General features: G+C 50.0%; 1 protein-coding gene across 1 annotated transcript; it reads right to left on the bottom strand.

Annotated features, from left to right (window-relative positions):
• Positions 1-254: 254 nt before the first annotated feature.
• Positions 255-1,977, bottom strand: LOC306967756 (E3 ubiquitin/ISG15 ligase TRIM25-like; the record flags this gene model as incomplete). Its single annotated transcript, XM_079562931.1, has 1 exon — positions 255-1,977. Exon 1 carries the CDS (start codon positions 1,887-1,889, stop codon positions 255-257), a length of 1,635 nt encoding a protein of 544 aa, XP_079419057.1. The 5' UTR covers positions 1,890-1,977.
• Between the last annotated feature and the right edge of the window lie 17,735 nt (positions 1,978-19,712).

Genomic DNA, 19,712 nt, shown 5'->3' with positions numbered 1-19,712 from the left:
GAGCTCCGGGACTGATCGCAAACCTGTCCCGATGTGTGTGTATGTGCTGGGGCCACACGTGACTGCCATCTACTGGTCACTGTCATGTCTGCGTGTGTTTGAGCAAAGGGCTACTAAGAACTAGCTGCATAAAGCTACGCTGGTCATGGCATTAATGACAATAACCCACATTCTTTACGTTAAGGTCAGAAAATCCCTTTAGAGCTTTAGATCAGTAAAAAGCACAAAGACAATCCCAAACTGAGAGCTAAATGCTACTTGAGTTTAGGGAAATGTGCTGTGTCTCCAGCACAGACTCCGACCCTGACTCCAGCGTAGAGCGGCTGAGTGAAGGTGGTCTGGACTTTGTGGAGGAGGGTCATGGTCTGGTCTTTAACGCCGTAAAACGACAGAACCCCCGCGCTGTGGTCCAGGTAAATCCCGATCGTGGACGGGACCCATTGTGAGACCTCGGACCACACAGAGTTATAAACAAGAATGTAAAAGTCATTGCGACACTTCAAGGCCCAGGATTTGTCATTGTTTCCAAAAATACACTCGTCTGACTTTTGTTTCCTCTGAATGTCTCTGTATGAAACGGCAGCGTGAACACTCCCGCTCCACTCCAGCTCCCAGTAACAGCGGCCGGTCAGACTCTCTCTGCTCAGGACCTGCTCAAACTCACTGAATCTGTCCCGATGTTCATTGCAGTTCTGGGGTTCACTCAGACATGTGACTCTTCTGTTTCCGTCCGACAGAGACAGTTTGGTGTGAGCTGAGTTTGGATCCAGAGTGATCTCTGTGTAGTACGCTAAGAACTCTTCTCTGGTGGTGGGTTCAGGATTTTGCGGTAAGACCTGGTCTGGAGTCAGATCCTTCTCCAGAGTGAGTTTCAGTTTGTCCCTGAGCCCTGACACAGCTGTGGTCACCTCCTCAAAGCCGTGGTGGGGCCCTGTCTGAATCTCTGTCCTCTGTGGGTCTGTGGACAGTGAGGGATAGAGCTGTAGAAACTGGTTGTTGTCCGGTGTGAGGGACAGTGTGTCCAGCTCAGAGATGTTCCTCTTCAGCTCAGTGACGTCCCGCTGCAGTTGGTCCTGAAGCTCTTGGACTCGTCTCTGTTGGGTTTGCTCCTCAGACCGGATCTGCTGCTCCACCTCAGAGCGTCTTTTCTCCAGGAGAAGGGCCATCTCTCTGAAGCTGTCCCCACTGCTCTGCACTGCTGTCTGGGCAGAGCGGCTGATGTCCTGGGCCTCCTGTCGGAGCGTCTCCAGGTCTGTCTCTGTGAGCTGGAGGCTCTGGAGCAGCAGGGTCCTTCGAGCCGGCAGCTCTTTCTGCCTCTGGGCCCTCTCTGCTGCAGCCGTCACTGTGCGGTGGCCCTGGTGCTGGTCCACAGAGCAGAGGTAGCAGATGAGCTGCTGGTCGGTGCGGCAGAATATCTCCTTCACTTTGTGGTGTTCAGAGCAGATGTTTTCCTGGAGTTTGTCGGAGGGCGCCACCAGCTGGTGTCTCTGAAACACTGCAGCATCATAATGAGGCTGGAGGTGGCTCTGACAGAACGAAGCCACACACTGCAGACAGGACTTGACGGCTTTCAGCTTCCTCCCAGTGCACACATCACAGGAAACATCCTCAGGTCCGGCATAGCAGTGGTCAGTAGGGGGCGCTGTGAGGCCAGTCTTCTTCACCTGCTCCACTAGATTTGCTAACATGACGTTTTTGATCAGGACCGGCCTGGTGCTGTAGCTCTCTCTGCATTGTGGACAGCTGTAGAGGAGGTTCTGTTTGTCCCAGTGCAGTTCAATACAGTCCCTGCAGTAGCTGTGTCCACAGGGAGTCGTCACCGGGTCCTTCAGTAAATCCAAACAGATGGAACAGGAAAAGGCCTCTCGGTCCAGAGATTTCTGTGCCATTTCTGCTTCGATCACAGACACTGACTTTGACACAAGTGAAGTCTGAGAGAGTGAGCTGTGGAGGCGGAGCTCGCTCTGACAGAGGGAGTGTTCAAACACGCTGGTATTAATGTGTGGGCGTTTAGTTAATGAATCACCGAAAATATAAAACTCGACTGAAGTTTATCTATATTTAGATTGCAACATAGCTCTGAACTGACAAAGTTCTGCATAAAATTCTATTCTTCATTTGAGGTTAACACTAAACTTCATATCAATGTCAAACAGTAAAGAGTCACAGAGGAGAGTTCAAACTGGTTCCACCACATTCATCACAAACCAGGAAATGTTTGCATTTGCCTTCCGCATGCACAGTCCCTGAGGTGTGGCTGCAGGAGGTTTCACAACTATTTCACATTTATGTCATTGGCCTGATGTAAAGCCACTAAACAGGCTTAAGCGGAGATGAAGAATAAGAGTAAGTGAACGTTGACAGTCTCAGTCTGCAAGAGCACATAATCTGTTACGCTCTTTGTTATTCTGCCGTTGGCTTTATTTTCTTGTTTTCGAGAAAGGTCTAAGTTTCTGAATGTGACCTGAACACACCACCGCTGTGAGTCCCCGGGTCCTTCCTCCTCCTCGGGTTTGAATCACTGATGAGTCAGAACTCAAACCTCTGACTCATGCAGCCTGAGCGCAGTCAGAGAAACACTCACCTTTGGCTCGTGTCCCAACGTCACAATCAACCTGCTCTGTTTACACACAGCTCCCACCTTTGACCTAAAACATACACAATAGGCCTCCACATATCATTGCAATAAAATAATCTTACCTGAATTTACCAAATAAATTGCTATAAACAAAATGACTATGTATAGCAAATATAATACTGCAAATGAACATCATATTCATCAAAACATGTACAATAGGTTTCCCTCTGGGACCAGAACTCCCCTGGAAATGAGATTCCTAAACTCAGTGGGACTTTCCCGGTTGAATAAAGGATAATTATGTTTGTTGGGAGCCATGAGATCTTTCTATCGTAGAAAAGTTTGGGAAACTCGGCTTTAAACTTCCCCTGCATTAAACCCCACTGTAATAGCAACAGTAGTTTACTGTAATATTAACAGTATCTGGGCTGAGGGCGGAGCTGGAACTTTAGTGCACTGACGAAGCCTTTTGGTAGAGAGGTGAAACGTTCTACACTTCAACTACAGAGAACAGAAGACGACTCAAGAACCTTCATTGAAGATGGAAAACTCCTGTATGACTGAGAGCCAACACAGACATCAACAGTATTATACTGCAAATTGAAATTACAGTAAAATACTGTCTTCCACAAAGGATTCTGGGGAATGGATGAGTGGCACTGTAACTTACTGTAAAAAATACAGTATCGCGTTTAGTTACTGTAATTATTATTATTTATTTTTTTCCAATATTGTCGAGGCAGTAAGTTACTGTAAAAATCCCTGTGTCTGTGTCTGACTGCACAGCCCCCGCTCCCCCAGAAGAGGGCGGTGTTCTTCAGTCTGAGTCCTGTCCGGTGTTTCTCTGTGTCTGACTGCACTGCCCCCGCTCCCCCAGAAGAGGGCGGTGTTCTTCAGTCTGAGTCCTGTCCGGTGTTTCTCTGTGTCTGACTGCACAGCCCCCGCTCCTCCAGAAGAGGGCGGTGTTCTTCAGTCCTGTCCGGTGTTTCTCTGTGTCTGACTGCACTGCCCCCGCTCCCCCAGAAGAGGGCGGTGTTCTTCAGTCTGAGTCCTGTCCGGTGTTTCTCTGTGTCTGACTGCACTGCCCCCGCTCCCCCAGAAGAGGGCGGTGTCCTTCAGTCTGAGTCCTGTCCGGTGTTTCTCTGTGTCTGACTGCACTGCCCCCGCTCCCCCAGAAGAGGGCGGTGTTCTTCAGTCCTGTCCGGTTATTCTCTGTGTCTGACTGCACTGCCCCCGCTCCCCCAGAAGGGGGCGGTGTTCTTCAGTCCTGTCCGGTGTTTCTCTGTGTCTGACTGCACAGCCCCCGCTCCCCCAGAAGAGGGCGGTGTTCTTCAGTCTGAGTCCTGTCCGGTGTTTCTCTGTGTCTGACTGCACTGCCCCCGCTCCCCCAGAAGGGGGCGGTGTTCTTCAGTCCTGTCCGGTGATTCTCTGTCTGACTGCACAGCCCCCGCTCCCCCAGAAGAGGGCGGTGTTCTTCAGTCCTGTCCGGTGTTTCTCTGTGTCTGACTGCACTGCCCCCGCTCCCCCAGAAGAGGGCGGTGTTCTTCAGTCCTGTCCGGTGTTTCTCTGTGTCTGACTGCACAGCCCCCGCTCCCCCAGAAGAGGGCGGTGTTCTTCAGTTTGAGTCCTGTCCGGTGTTTCTCTGTGTCTGACTGCACTGCCCCCGCTCCCCCAGAAGGGGGCGGTGTTCTTCAGTCCTGTCCGGTGATTCTCTGTCTGACTGCACAGACCCCGCTCCCCCAGAAGAGGGCGGTGTTCTTCAGTCCTGTCCGGTGTTTCTCTGTGTCTGACTGCACTGCCCCCGCTCCCCCAGAAGAGGGCGGTGTTCTTCAGTCCTGTCCGGTGTTTCTCTGTGTCTGACTGCACTGCCCCCGCTCCCCCAGAAGGGGGCGGTGTTCTTCAGTCCTGTCCGGTGTTTCTCTTTGTCTGACTGCACTGCCCCCGCTCCCCCAGAAGAGGGCGGTGTTCTTCAGTCCTGTCCGGTGTTTCTCTGTGTCTGACTGCACTGCCCCCGCTGCTCCAGAAGAGGGCGGTGTTCTTCAGTCTGAGTCCTGTCCGGTGTTTCTCTGTGTCTGACTGCACTGCCCCCGCTCCCCCAGAAGAGGGCGGTGTTCTTCAGTCTGAGTACTGTCCGGTGTTTCTCTGTGTCTGACCGGGACAAACAGGAGCTGCTTCACCTCGGCTTCAGTTTCACAAATCTCACTTCTGCAAATTTACGACGTCAGGCCAAGTCCAGCTGGAACCGGATCCACTGGACTCTGGACTGAACTCTGGACTGGACTCTGGAGAAGGGGGGGGGGACATGCAAACCCCACAGGAAGTCCAGGGATCTAACCCAGGACCTTCTGGCTTTGTGGAAAATCAAGAGTCATGAACATGTTCCTCTATCCGACTGTTTGCTCCTTTTTTTTTTATGGTTATTCACGGAACACCTCTAGCTCTCGCTCTCTCAGACTCCGTGATCTTCCTCGTGGAAGTCTGAGAATCCCCGTTTGATTTAAAGCCTCCCTCAGGCCTCGGGGCAGAGACGGGCCTAAACTTACACGGTGCTGTTTTTGGAAAGATCTCGTGACCCGTCCCGGACCCACAGAGCCGGGGGAGTCTAAGTGATGTCTCTCCGTGAGCTCACGTTTCAGAGAATGCTTCGCTCCTGTTTCACTTATGTTTAACCCGTGTCTCAGTAAGACTTCGGTAATGCTTCAGTAATGCTTCAGCGCAGAGGAACCCGAACCCCCGCCCCCTCCCCAGACGCTTCCCCCTGACCTCACGCCATCACAATGTCGCCCATTTAGGCTCAAAATCTTCTGTGCAGGGTTACCATGGCAACGCACCGGGAAGTCAGTCGTGTGACTCGGTTTGGCTCCGACTGCCCTAAACCGCAGTATTTGGCAGAAACGTCCTTGTTAAATGTCAAGAAGCTTTTCTGCTCCGTCGCTAACGTCTCAATTAAAGTGACCCTGACAGGTTTTAATGCTTTCAAAATGTGACTTATGTCGACCGGTGACATCTGATGTTTCAGTGAAGAAGCACATTAATACAGACGTGTTGGGAATACAAGTAATTTTGATTTGAATTGTTAAAGGAGCTAGATGCAAGTTGGCCATTTTATACTCACTACTGCCGCCTCAGGTCTTATGTGTAACTGCAGCTTCTATATTAAAGGGATAGTTCAGGATTTTTGACTTAGGGCCTCATTTCCTAGTTATCCAGAGTGTTGCTGATTTCTGGAGATATTTTTTTTTTGTAATTCATGCAGTTCTTATATTTGAAGAGTTTCGTGGCGCTAGGCTAGTGGGAGGCTAGTGCATTTCTATGGTATCAGCTAGCCTGCACTAAAAACAGTGTGACCCGCTCCACAGTCCACCTGAGGCAAATCACTTATAGAGTAATTTTAAAGCAGTACTAAGTAACTCTTCCCCCTAGAGGCCATTAGTGCAACTGCAGGTGAAGTAGCAAGTTACGATTTTTAAATGTATTAATTGTCTTGGAGAGCAAATACTACGCTGACAGGAAAGGCGAAGAGAGAGAGGGTTACTGTGCATCCAATTATACAATGGATTTTTTTTTTTTTTCACTCAAACTTTGCTGTAAATACTGTTTAAAGTGACGTTAGCCCGCAGTTAGCTTTGCCCGTTAGCATGTTAGCTTCTTCTTCGTGATTCCATTAATGTGTATTGCTTTCTCCGCACCGGGGGCAGTCAAGTTGCAAACATGGTTTTCTGGCCAGAGACACCAGGGGGAGAAGAAAGACCCTCCAATCACCTCATAAACACTTGTATTACTCCCACAGGGACTACGGAACGGATTTATTAAGGTAAACACGTTACTTAGTGCTGCTTTAACCATTTTGCATTTAAAATACCTTATATTTGAGCAGCATCAGCTTCGTGGTTGTATAAGCTACACAGCGGCGGCGTGATCTGCTAGAAATTAGTCCCTCAAAATGCGATCGTTCATGTGATGCAGGTCAGTTATATTCCAAACATGATTCTATGGACACAGACATTTATATGGTTAGTCTGGTGTTATAAGTGATTTGCCTCAGGTGCTCTGTGGAGCGGGTCACACTGTTTTTAATGCAGGCTAGCTGATGCCATAGACATGCACTAGCCTAGCGCCACGAAACTCTTCAAATATAAGAACTGCGTGAATTACAAAAAAAATTATCTCCAGAAATCAGCAACACTCTGGATAACGAGGAAATGAGGCCCTATGTCAAAAATCCTGAAATATCCCTTTAAGCTCGTGCATGACGGCACTTCTGACCTGAAGTAACAACTTTACCAGTGCAGGATTTCAGAGGCAGTTGTGGTGAACAGGTCTAAGCTCATTCTACACATTAGGACATGGAGGAACATAAGTATACTTAATTTTAACATTTTTAAACTCCGTATAGTCCCTTTTAGACACGGTAGGTGAAAGTAGAGATTTTTTACGCAGTGGTCGAAGTTTCTGTCCCGGTGGAGATGGAAACGAGGGAAGAAGGGCCCAAAATGGACCGTAACACAATAGATTTAATAAAGAGTAAAATAAGGCCCTGTCCGCACGAAGTCTGGCTGGTGTTGACTGTGTTTCAGCACACTGTCTCGCCCTTTTACGTTCCGGTCACTCACTCAGACAGCCTCTTCCGCTGGTCATGTATAGCTCAGGGACTTCCCCCAACAAGCAATAACCAATGAGGAACAATCATTACTAATCAGAGCGCACAATAATCACCAATATCACAAAAAAAAATCATGCCTTCATAGCAAATATCATTAGGCAATTCACTTCCATAATAACTACAAACATATGCAGATTGTTTTACAATAAAGAACTTCAAATTCTGACTTGATGTCAGAAATAATTTAAAAAGGTTTCACTGGGCGGTCAAAAACACTACAACATCACACTCAGCAGGTGGTCATTAAGTCCCTCATGTCATGTGGAGATCCAGAAGGCCTCACGTCTCCCTGTGAGAGACCGACACCTGCTCTGTCCCACAGGAGAGATGACACGTCATGTTGGAGTCGTTTAAAGGGGGGGTATTATGCCAAATGGACTTTTTCAAGCTTTCCATCATGTTATTATGTCATTCCCTCATTAAAAACATGTCTGAAGTGTTGCCTTGGCACATTCACGTATTTTTGAGTAATCTGTAAAAACTCTGATGGCGGCCATTTTAGGGGTAGGTTTGCCTGAGTCCTCCTAGGAACGCCCCCACCTCCTGGAGACGCCTCCGAGCTTTCGTCACCAGCCGAGTAACCAACCACTGCTCCTCAGCAGAACCCCCTCCCCACTGATGCCACAGACAGCGTGTGGAGGGGGCGTGTCTAAAGGCTCAGAGGTTCTTAAAGAGACAGAGGCCTATTTCAAGACATTCACTACAGCCATTTTGAGAGAGACATTTTATACAAGGCAGTTATTCTAATTTACTGCATTTACAGACCAACAGAAGGTTTGTCATCATTGTAGTGTGATATAGACTGGTGCTGTGGGACTGAAAAAAGCAGAACACCCCCTCTTTAATATAGAAGGTGCAGTTACTCGTATGACCTGAGGTGGCAGTAGTGAGTATAAAATGGCAAACTTGCGTCTAGCCCCTCACTTATGTGTATTTTTATTTTCCGCATTTCCGTTTTAACCCACATAAGCAAGACCACGTGTGGATGCACGTGTGATCACGCTGCAGATGAGGGACCGTTTTCCTGTGGATGGGTGACTTTTCTTTTTCAAGTGAAGTAATCTGTAATCTATTCTTCTACGCCCTACCTGTCGCACCTGTCGTACCTGTCGCACCTGTCTCACCTGTCGCACCTGTCTCACCTGTCGTACCTGTCGCACCTGTCGCACCTGTCGCACGTGTCTCACCTGTCGCACCTGTGCAGAGCTTCTGCTGATCCACTATGTTTAATGTGTCATATGCATTTGAACAGTTCAAAGGAAAATATGATCTGTGCCCCATTTGACTCTTCACCCCGGCCCCCCTGCTGCTCTGTGCACGGCCCTGTTCACTTTTACTCCATGACATTTAACATAGAAATATAAACTTATTTAAATTAAAGTGGAAAGCGCTCCCTCCGCTGTTTCTCCTCCTGCTCTTCGCGTTGTTTACTCCGTCCTCTCCCTCGGCGTTTGTTTGCACCGTCGTCAGCTTCTATAAATACCCCTCGCTCCATCATTACCCCTGTCAGCAGCCCCCCCCCCCTCTCTGGAGCTTCAGGGGGAATGTCCGGCAGCGTGTCCCGGCCGTAATGACCCGTCCCTGGGGAGGCGCGGGGCTTAGTGCTCCCCTCAGCGGGACGATCAGCGACTTACGGGCCGAGCCGGGCCGGGCGCAAAGTGGGCCGAGGCCGGGGGTCACTGAAGGGCAGGGATTGGAAAGTTCTGAGGTGGCCAGGACTTTAATGAGTCAGGGTCAGGGGAACGGTGTCGGATTTCGTCATGTAATGTTACAGCGGATAAAACACGGAATAATGTTACACTCATGAAAAGATCCATTAATATTATATTTCACAGGACGGACTCCAGAAGTAAGAACAAGACATGGACTCTTCTGTGAGCAGCTTCAGAATATCTTAAATCCATTAAACCTGTGAGTTTTTGGACAGTTTCTGCTTGGATTTGTTTGCAGGATGTCAGAATATCCTCCCAGAGCTGCTGTTTGGATGAAAACTGCCTCCCACCCTCATAGAAGTTTTTTGTTGAGGCTCCAAAGGTTCTCAATAGGGTTGAGGTCAGGGGAGGAGGGGGTCCACATCATGAGTTTCTCTCTTTTTATGTCCATAGCAGCCAGTGATGCAGAGGGGAGGATCTTTAAGCTCTCTCCCCATGATTCTGGCCCAAAACGTGACTCCGCCCCCTCCTTGCTGACGTCACAGCCTTGTCGGGACATGGTGGCCGTTCACCAACCATCCACTCCTCCATCCATCTGACCATCCAGGGTCACACGGCCTCATCAGTGAATAAGAGACGAAGCCCCACCCACAGTCCCGCCATGTTTCTCTCCACACTCTAACCTGTCCATAGATTCTCATATTGCACTTAGAGAGCAGCTCCCCGGGGGTCAGGGCGGCGAGGACTCGGCCTGTCCGGGGCTGGATGGATGGCCGTGTGGGGTTCACATGTTGCATAAGGAACAGACGTGTTGGTTCACTCCAGGATTATCAGGTAAAAGACGTTCAGCCGGTTATGAAACAGTGACGTAACAAACGGCTGATGTTTTTGGTTTATGGTTCGTTCGTTCGTTACTTTATTTTGAACATGTGAGCAACACAACACAACATTTTAAACGTAAAGGCTGTTACAAATCAAAAAGACAAAAGCAAACTTGCCAGTTCCCTTGAAAAGCCAAATACAAATGCACATGTCTAAAAAGGAGTGAGGAGAAGTTTAACTTATTTAAGCCCACCCCCTATTTCAAAAACAGATTGATAACATCAGTTTCCTGTTCTTCATAGTTTCTCAGAACTGTTTGTGATCCTGATCCTGAGGCTGTACACATTTTGTGAGAAAATGTTTTTGTATATTGTTTGGTCAGGTATTCTGCTGTCCTCTGAACATTATTTGGGCTGTTTGATAATCTACAAGGTCAGTGAGTTTAATGACTTTTGATTCCAAGAACAATATGTTGGTATGATCAATATAACCAGATTTGTTGATAATTCTCATGGCTCTTTTTTGTAGACGAGTTAATGAAATCAGTGAACTTTCGTAATTATTTCCCCAAATCTCAGCACAATAGCTTAGATCGGGTAATACCAGTGAACAATACAATATATGAAGTGATTTATGATCTAAAAGGTACTTTGACTTCTGCATTATAGAAATGTTTCTTGATATCTTGTTCCCAATATGTTCTATATGACCTTTCCATCGAATTACATCATCAGTTATTACTCCAAGAAATTCACAATTTCAATAACTGATCCATTTATTTGCAATTGTGCATTTAATTTCTTACTTCGCCGACCAAATATCATTATTTAGTTTTACTTAAATTTAGGGTGAGTTTGTTAGAATCAAACCATGATTTTTTTTATTTTATTCTATGCTTATTACTTCTATTAGTTGATCAAGGTTATCACCAGAACAAAACATGTTGGTGTCATCTGCGAAGAGGACCATTTTCAAGCATTTTGAGACGTTACATAAATCATTTATGTACAAGTTAAACAGTTTAGGGCCCAGCACTGACCCCTGGGGGACGCCACAAGCAACGTTCAAGCGCGCAGATGTATGATTACCCATCTTCACAAACTGTTGACGATTACGTAAATAACTTTTGATCCAGTTTAGAAGAACTCCTCTGATACCGTATCTCTCTCATTTATTCACAATGGTTTACTCTGGTAATATACGAGCCAGAATCCTCCTCCTCTGTAGATGTCACACAGGAGGATATCAGACTGGGCGGGCGCTTCTCCCACTGCTGCCAAACTCAGACAGAGCAGCGTCACAATCGGGACTGTTTTGTTCTGTTTTGTTAGAGCAGCTGACAAATATATAGCTGTATCAATGAGAACTATGAGAAAGAGAAGCAAAGGAAACAAAGTGATCGGGACAGACGGATCAAGCCTCTGTTCTTTCAGGCAGAACTTAAAACAATCATGAAGCTATACGTCTTTCACATGTAGCTGTTTTATCTTGATTGAATTATATTTGTACAAATGTAACTTGTGTGTGAAGTCGTTCCTTTGCATCTTGGCCAGAACACTCTTGAAAAAGTGAAATATAATAAAAAATATAAGTCCAGATCCCCAGCAGAAGGTTAGCGTGGCCTGCAGAGTCTCTGGAGCCGGTCACAGCGGAGAGAGGGGAAATACATCTGTCTTTGGGAATTTGTTTGAGAAGAAGTTTCCAACACTATTGCTGGGTTGCAGGTTCTAGAACAGGGGTAGGCAACGTCAGGCCCGGGGGCCAAATCCGGCCCTCCAGCACAGATCCTCTGACCCCAAGATGATTTTGAGAAATATCATCATGCAAATAAGAGATCAAATACCTGTTAAAGTCTAAAAATGCAAGAAATAGTGTCAGTATTTTAAAAATGTCCCGCTTGGTCATATATAATGTTAAACAGATTCTCTACTTGTGGGTCGGGAACCAAAAGTGGGTCACGGAACCATTTTCAGTGGGTCGTGAGTCTATAGGGAATTTTTATTCACTATTTTCCAACTGAAACTGCATGTAAACACTAACTGTGTCTGTTCAAATGGATGTTATTGGGATGTTTTGATCATTTCAGTCTTAATGGGAAATCTACTGCTTGGCTTGTAATGTGAGGGTAATGGTGGGTCCCAAAGCCCTACCGCTCGGGAACCACTGATGTAAAACTTTGGCATTTGCAGAAAATAGTTCTTTACTTTCGGCTACAATGTTAAGGTTCAGCCCTTGGGTGTTTAGGCAATGATGGAAATCTGCCCTCCACGACGCAAACTTGCCTACCCCGTTCTAGAACATGATGATGTCATCGGACCCAGTGGGGGGAGGAGTCAGGTTTTCCTATTAACAGCATTATACTTTCACAAGTCGTAGCTAAATATCATATATATATAACATCAGTCACTGGGTCCATGATCTCTCTGTACAAGACCAAACATTTCCTCAAAAAGTTATATCAACTATAGGACGAATAAATATTATAAAAATGTCAATTGCCTAAATTTTTGCATTACTTCCAGACTCTTCCCTTGCCACTACCGATATCATTTTGATGACTTAAACAAACTATTTAGTCAATTCATTTGGAATAATAGGAAAGCAAGACTTCGTTTTAAGTTACTATATCTACCCTATGAAAGAGGTGGTCTTCAACTCCCAAATTTAAAATGGTATTACACGGCAGCCCAATTAACATCGAGTTCACATTATTTTAGTACAAACTCACCACCATCTTGGGTAAATATTGAACAACAGTCTATTCCAGACTTACCAATATGTATCTATCTTTACTCTGCAGATGTACGTACATAAAGCAGCATCTCTGGCCAGGCTGATCTGAAACAAGAATTCTGAGGCTGCATTTGGCCCACGGGCTGCACTTTGGGAACCCCTGACCTCCACAGACACAGAGAGAACATGCAAACTCCACGGACAGGTTCTGATCGGACCTGGGAGGTTCTAGCTGTGACATACGTAAATCCTCCACAGAGGTCTCAGTGTGGAGTGAAGCTCTGCAGGAGGAGCAAACGCACAGATACATCAAAGCATCACGGGTACGATTACACTTTCTGAAGCATCAGCAGAAGAAGAAGAAGGTGAGCAGGATCAGTGAGACCTGTGTGACTGAAGTGAAGAACCTCCAGCGTCACAACACGGTTAAAGTGAAGTATAAGTCATGTGTTAAAGCGTTCCTGCCCCGGGTCGCTCCGGCTCATGCCTCGTACATGTTGGCACCGCTCAGGTCCAGATCATGTTCTCGATATCAATCACAGGTCGAACATCTGAGACCGGCATCTCCACAGGAGCCCGGCAAACTTTATGAACCTCGAGCCTAAGTTAGCTCATAAACACGCTTCATACGAGGGGAGTGACACGGCTGTGGACCAGCACACGCTTCGGACCACCAGCCGATCTACAGGGGGATGCAAGTGTTTGATACGATGGGGAAATAGAGCAGGATGTTTTGTACAGAGGGAGGTTTTTACCTGAAACGTCCTCACACTTGGCCCATCCATCTGAGCCTGATGTTTCCACCTCAGGCTTCATGGTGAGTGGAGTTTGACCTCCTGAGGATGATCCAGACGAGGCCTGGGAGAAGGTCATGACGTCAGAATGAAGACGTTTTGGTGTAAACTCCACTCGCACATTCCTCAGGTCTTTGGTGAACGGTCTGCAAACATCTGATGCATCCAGGCGTGTAGAGGAAGATTTGATCCATCCATCTTCTTCTGCTTTACCTGTAGGAAAACCTACGCAGACACGGGGAGAACATGCAGACTTGAACCCAGGACCTTCTAGCTGTGAGGTGGAAGCACTAACCACTGTGCTGCCCACAAGTTCATCCATAGATACTTAGATGTAGTTGATATAGTAAATGAATATGGTTTTAGATTGTTGGGCTGAACGACTTAGATAAAAATCATGTCTGTCTGTACAGGTGTTTTACACTGAGGGAGGGGGCGGAGGTGAAGGGGCGTGTCCTTTTGTCTGCCTGGTTCACCTTGTGCTGTAACAGCCTCATAAATGTGTAGCTTTGTGCTCGGGGGGGGGGAAGAACAGCGCCCGCGCGATCTAACCAATGACGCTCTGCTATGGTATAAACACGTCACTACGTATCATTAATTCAACCAATCAGAGAGGCGCAATAATAAATCTCTGATGGGCGTGGCCTCAGCGCCATCAGGGATTTAACAGGTGAAAGACGAGGAAGCGTCTCCTGTAAACAAACACGAGGAGCAGCAACAAAAGACCTGGAGAAAAGACCCGGAGAAGCTTCTGTTGTTTCCTGAGAGGAGGTGAAAGGATTTAGTCAAACTAATGGACTTCAGACTTTCTTCACTCAGAAGTCACATCTAAACGGACTTTCCTGGAGGTAGCAGGAGGAGCTCCAGGTGCTACAGGAGGAGCTCCAGGTGCTACAGGAGGAGGAGCTCCAGGTGCTACAGGAGGAGCTCCAGGTGCTACAGGAGGAGGAGCTCCAGGTGCTACAGGAGGAGCTCCAGGTGCTACAGGAGGAGCTCCAGGTGCTACAGGAGGAGCTCCAGGTGCTACAGGAGGAGGAGCTCCAGGTGCTACAGGAGGAGGAGCTCCAGGTGCTACAGGAGGAGCTCCAGGTGCTACAGGAGGAGGAGCTCCAGGTGCTACAGGAGGAGGAGCTCCAGGTGCTACAGGAGGAGCTCCAGGTACTACAGGAGGAGCTCCAGGTGCTACAGGAGGAGGAGCTCCAGGTGCTACAGGAGGAGGAGCTCCAGGTGTTACAGGAGGAGCTCCAGGTGCTACAGGAGGAGCTCCAGGTGCTACAGGAGGAGGAGCTCCAGGTGCTACAGGAGGAGCTCCAGGTGCTACAGGAGGAGCTCCAGGTGCTACAGGAGGAGCTCCAGGTGCTACAGGAGGAGCTCCAGGTGCTACAGGAGGAGGAGCTCCAGGTGCTACAGGAGGAGCTCCAGGTGCTACAGGAGGAGCTCCAGGTGCTACAGGAGGAGCTCCAGGTGTTACAGGTGGAGGAGCTCCAGGTGTTACAGGAGGAGCTCCAGGTGCTACAGGAGGAGCTCCAGGTGCTACAGGAGGAGGAGCTCCAGGTGCTAAAGGAGGAGCTCCAGGTGCTACAGGAGGAGGAGCTCCAGGTGCTACAGGAGGAGCTCCAGGTGCTACAGGAGGAGGAGCTCCAGGTGCTACAGGAGGAGGAGCTCCAGGTGCTACAGGAGGAGCTCCAGGTGCTACAGGAGGAGGAGCTCCAGGTGCTACAGGAGGAGGAGCTCCAGGTGCTACAGGAGGAGCTCCAGGTGCTACAGGAGGAGGAGCTCCAGGTGCTACAGGAGGAGGAGCTCCAGGTGCTACAGGAGGAGCTCCAGGTGCTACAGGAGGAGGAGCTCCAGGTGCTAAAGGAGGAGCTCCAGGTGCTACAGGAGGAGGAGCTCCAGGTGTTACAGGAGGAGCTCCAGGTGCTACAGGAGGAGCTCCAGGTGCTACAGGAGGAGCTCCAGGTGCTACAGGAGGAGCTCCAGGTGCTACAGGAGGAGCTCCAGGTGCTACAGGAGGAGCTCCAGGTGCTACAGGAGGAGGAGCTCCAGGTGCTACAGGAGGAGCTCCAGGTGCTACAGGAGGAGCTCCAGGTGCTACAGGAGGAGGAGCTCCAGGTGCTACAGGAGGAGCTCCAGGTGCTACAGGAGGAGCTCCAGGTGCTACAGGAGGAGGAGCTCCAGGTGCTACAGGAGGAGCTCCAGGTGCTACAGGAGGAGCTCCAGGTGCTACAGGAGGAGGAGCTCCAGGTGCTACAGGAGGAGGAGCTCCAGGTGCTACAGGAGGAGCTCCAGATGCTACAGGAGGAGCTCCAGATGCTACAGGAGGAGGAGCTCCAGGTGCTACAGGAGGAGCTCCAGGTGCTACAGGAGGAGCTCCAGGTGCTACAGGAGGAGCTCCAGGTGCTACAGGAGGAGCTCCAGGTGCTACAGGAGGAGCTCCAGGTGCTACAGGAGGAGCTCCAGGTGCTACAGGAGGAGGAGCTCCAGGTGCTACAGGAGGAGCTCCAGGTGCTACAGGAGGAGGAGCTCCAGATGCTACAGGAGGAGGAGCACCAGGTGCTACAGGAGGAGGAGCTCCAGGTGCTACAGGAGGAGCTCCAGGTGCTACAGGAGGAGCTCCAGGTGCTACAGGAGGAGCTCCAGGTGCTACAGGAGGAGCTCCAGGTGCTACAGGAGGAGGAGCTCCAGGTGCTACAGGAGGAGGAGCTCCAGGTGCTACAGGAGGAGGAGCTCCAGGTGCTACAGGAGGAGCTCCAGGTGCTACAGGAGGAGCTCCAGGTGCTACAGGAGGAGGAGCTCCAGGTGCTACAGGAGGAGCTCCAGGTGCTACAGGAGGAGGAGCTCCAGGTGCTACAGGAGGAGCTCCAGGTGCTACAGGAGGAGGAGCTCCAGGTGCTACAGGAGGAGGAGCTCCAGGTGCTACAGGAGGAGCTCCAGGTGCTACAGGAGGAGCTCCAGGTGCTACAGGAGGAGGAGGACTCTCTTCATAACGTGAGCTGCACATTATTTCTGAGCGGATCATTTGTCTGATGTTTATACGGGTTTAAACCTGTGGCTCTGAGGCTCATAATGAAACCACAGCAGGTCTGGGACTAAAACTGTGCATGAAATCAAAGAGGAAACACCTCCTGCCTTTGTTCTGGTTCTTTTATTTCATTTAGTCAGAACAAATATTTTCCAAAAAGCATAAATTCATTCCATGCTTCTTTTATTTTCTAGTTGAATCAAACTAAACAATAAGTTTAGTTTGATTATTCTGCATATGTTTTTAAAGTTAAAAACAATGTTTATCAGTAAAATATAACTGAAGGTAGGTAGAGGCAACCATAGAAATCATATATCTATGGAGGCAACAGCGCCCCCTGGTTTTCACATCACCAGCCGCCACTGGAAATGTGTTCTATATCCTGATGTAAATCCAAAATCTTTTAAACAGATATAATAACCAGGAGAGATTCTTTAGGTTTTGACAAGTACAACAATATCTCATCAGCCTCACAGTGAAACCTGAGGTTCTTCTGTTGCTCCCCTGAATATGCAGAGCCGACCCACCCAAACCCGGGTGATTCTCAGAGTTTATCCCCTGGCATTAAACCCGGATTTCTCTCGGGCTCTGTTTACTGCGGCCCCTCTCGGCCGGAGCCTCGGCCTGGGCTGCGGAGCCTCGGCCTGGGCTGCGGAGACACGGCCTGGGCTGCGGAGCCTCGGCCTGGGCTGCGGAGCCTCGGCCTGGGCTGCGGAGACTCGGCCTGGGCTGCGGAGACTCGGCCTGGGCTGCGGAGACTCGGCCTGGGCTGCGGAGACTCGGCCTGGGCCGCGGAGCCTCGGCCTGGGCCGCGGAGACTCGGCCTGGGCCGCGGAGACTCGGCCTGGGCCGCGGAGCCTCGGCCTGGGCCGCGGAGCCTCGGCCTGGGCCGCGGAGACACGGCCTGGGCTGCGGAGCCTCGGCCTGGGCTCGGTTACTGCGGCCCCTCCTGGCCGGAGCCTCGGCCTGGGCTCGGTTACTGCGGCCCCTCCTGGCCGGAGCCTCGGCCTGGGCTCGGTTACTGCGGCCCCTCTCGGCCGGAGCCTCGGCCTGTGCTCGGTTACTGCGGCCCCTCCTGGCCGGAGCCTCGGCCTGGGCTCGGTTACTGCGGCCCCTCCTGGCCGGAGCCTCGGCCTGGGCTCGGTTACTGCGGCCCCTCCTGGCCGGAGCCTCGGCCTGGGCTCGGTTACTGCGGCCCCTCTCGGCCGGAGCCTCGGCCTGTGCTCGGTTACTGCGGCCCCTCCTGGCCGGAGCCTCGGCCTGGGCTCGGTTACTGCGGCCCCTCCTGGCCGGAGCCTCGGCCTGGGCTCGGTTACTGCGGCCCCTCTCGGCCGGAGCCTCGGCCTGGGCTCGGTTACTGCGGCCCCTCCTGGCCGGAGCCTCGGCCTGGGCTCGGTTACTGCGGCCCCTCCTGGCCGGAGCCTCGGCCTGGGCTCGGTTACTGCGGCCCCTCCTGGCCGGAGCCTCGGCCTGGGCTCGGTTACTGCGGCCCCTCCTGGCCGGAGCCTCGGCCTGGGCTCGGTGAGTGATGAGGTGGAGCTGGCTCTGACCTCTTCATGTTTACTGTATCTCGTGTGAGTTCTGGGAACAACAGCAGAGCCGCGTCCAGGCAAAACTCGCCCACTGGGACCCGACGTTTCAGGACCAGAGCCACGGCACGTCCCGGACCCGGAGACTCATCAATCTCCTGCTGTACAGAGCTGTCAGCGGCGGCTCGCGCTTCTGGAAGAGCGAGAGAACGATCTGAACCTTTCTCACTCTTGTTTTAAAGCAAAGCCAAAACACACAAACTTTTCACACATAGTTCACTAATCAGGTCACGAAACACACTTGGCATCGCAGATGGACCTGTCTCTCACATGAGTTACAGCTCTTTAACCAAAATAACTTTTTTTTAATTTTTGCACGTATGACCTCAGGTCATACGTGTAACATACGTGTAACTGCAGTCTGTATATTAAGCTTGTGCATGACGGCACTTCACACCTGAAGTAACTCCTTTGTGACAGTGCAGGATTTTAGAGGCAGTTGTGGTGAACAGGTGTGAGCTCATTCTACACATGAGGACATGGAGGAACATGTAGGGGAGGGAAATACTAATATAGTCCCTTGAAATATTGCAATTTTGTTAATTGAAGTATTTGTCTTATTAGTATTGTGTGTATATAACATGAGATCGATGTTTAGTCATTCAGCCCTTTCACAGTAACGATCCTGTGTGGTCTGAGAAATCAACATGGCTGCTCAATCTCCTGCTACACAGCCTGTTCCTTAAAAGGACATGAAGGCCGACCGGCCACGAGCCTCCGTAGATTTTCCACGAGCCTCCACAGAGCTCCACGAGCCTCCGTAGATTTTCCACGAGCCTCCGTAGAGCTCCAGAGCCTCCGTAGATTTTCCACAAGCCTCCGTAGATTTTCCACGAGCCTCCGTAGATTTTCCACGAGCCTCCGTAGATTTTCCACAAGCCTCCGTAGATTTTCCACAAGCCTCCGTAGATTTTCCACGAGCCTCCGTAGTTTTCCACGAGCCTCCGTAGTTTTCCACGAGCCTCCGTAGAGCTCCAGAGCCTCCGTAGATATTCTACGAGCCTCCGTAGAGCTCCAGAGCCTCCGTAGATATTCTACGAGCCTCCGTAGAGCTCCAGAGCCTCCGTAGATATTCTACGAGCCTCCGTAGAGCTCCAGAGCCTCCGTAGATTTTCCACAAGCCGTAGATTTTCCACAAGCCTCCGTAGATTTTCCACGAGCCTCCGTAGATTTTCCACGAGCCTCCGTAGAGCTCCAGAGCCTCCGTAGATTTTCCACGAGCCTCCGTAGAGCTCCAGAGCCTCTGTAGATTTTCCACGAGCCTCCGTAGAATTCCACGAGCCTCCGTAGAGCTCCAGAGCCTCTGTAGAGTTCCAGAGCCTCCGTAGAATTCCACGAGCCTCTGTAGAGTTCCAGAGCCTCCGTAGAATTCCACGAGCCTCTGTAGAGTTCCAGAGCCTCTGTAGAGTTCCAGAGCCTCCGTAGAGAAGGATGAACTGCTTAAGTAGATCATATAAGGAAAGTAGTTTGCCATAAAAAAAAAAGAATAAAATATCACTGAATAATCTTCCCAATAGGCGTCTCTGGGATTTTGAAGTAATTTGTCAAATACATCGTTATCATGATATGGATTTAGGGCCCGTGTCGTCCTCAGAGCTGAGGTCTAAATGAGGAGCAGAATGAGGAGCTGTAAATCCCTGTGAGCCGCCAGCAGGAGGCGCTCCCTCAGAGACGAGCAGATCCAGTTTCAGACCCCGGGGCTGGAAGTGGATCTGGAGCCGACAGGAGCCGTGTTTTTGGCCCGAGACCCTGGACCGGACAACGGAGACGACAGACGGGGACATCAACAACTGCAGAGGCCAGATCCCACTGACCGACCCAACGCTGACTGTACCAGCAAAACAGCACATTGATTCAGC

The sequence above is a fragment of the Gobius niger genome, assembly GCF_951799975.1.
Source record: "Gobius niger genome assembly, chromosome: 9".
In the NCBI taxonomy this organism is placed as follows: domain Eukaryota; kingdom Metazoa; phylum Chordata; class Actinopteri; order Gobiiformes; family Gobiidae; genus Gobius; species Gobius niger.
Note: the sequence above shows the minus strand (reverse complement) of the source record. Positions and strands in the feature narration are given on the sequence as shown.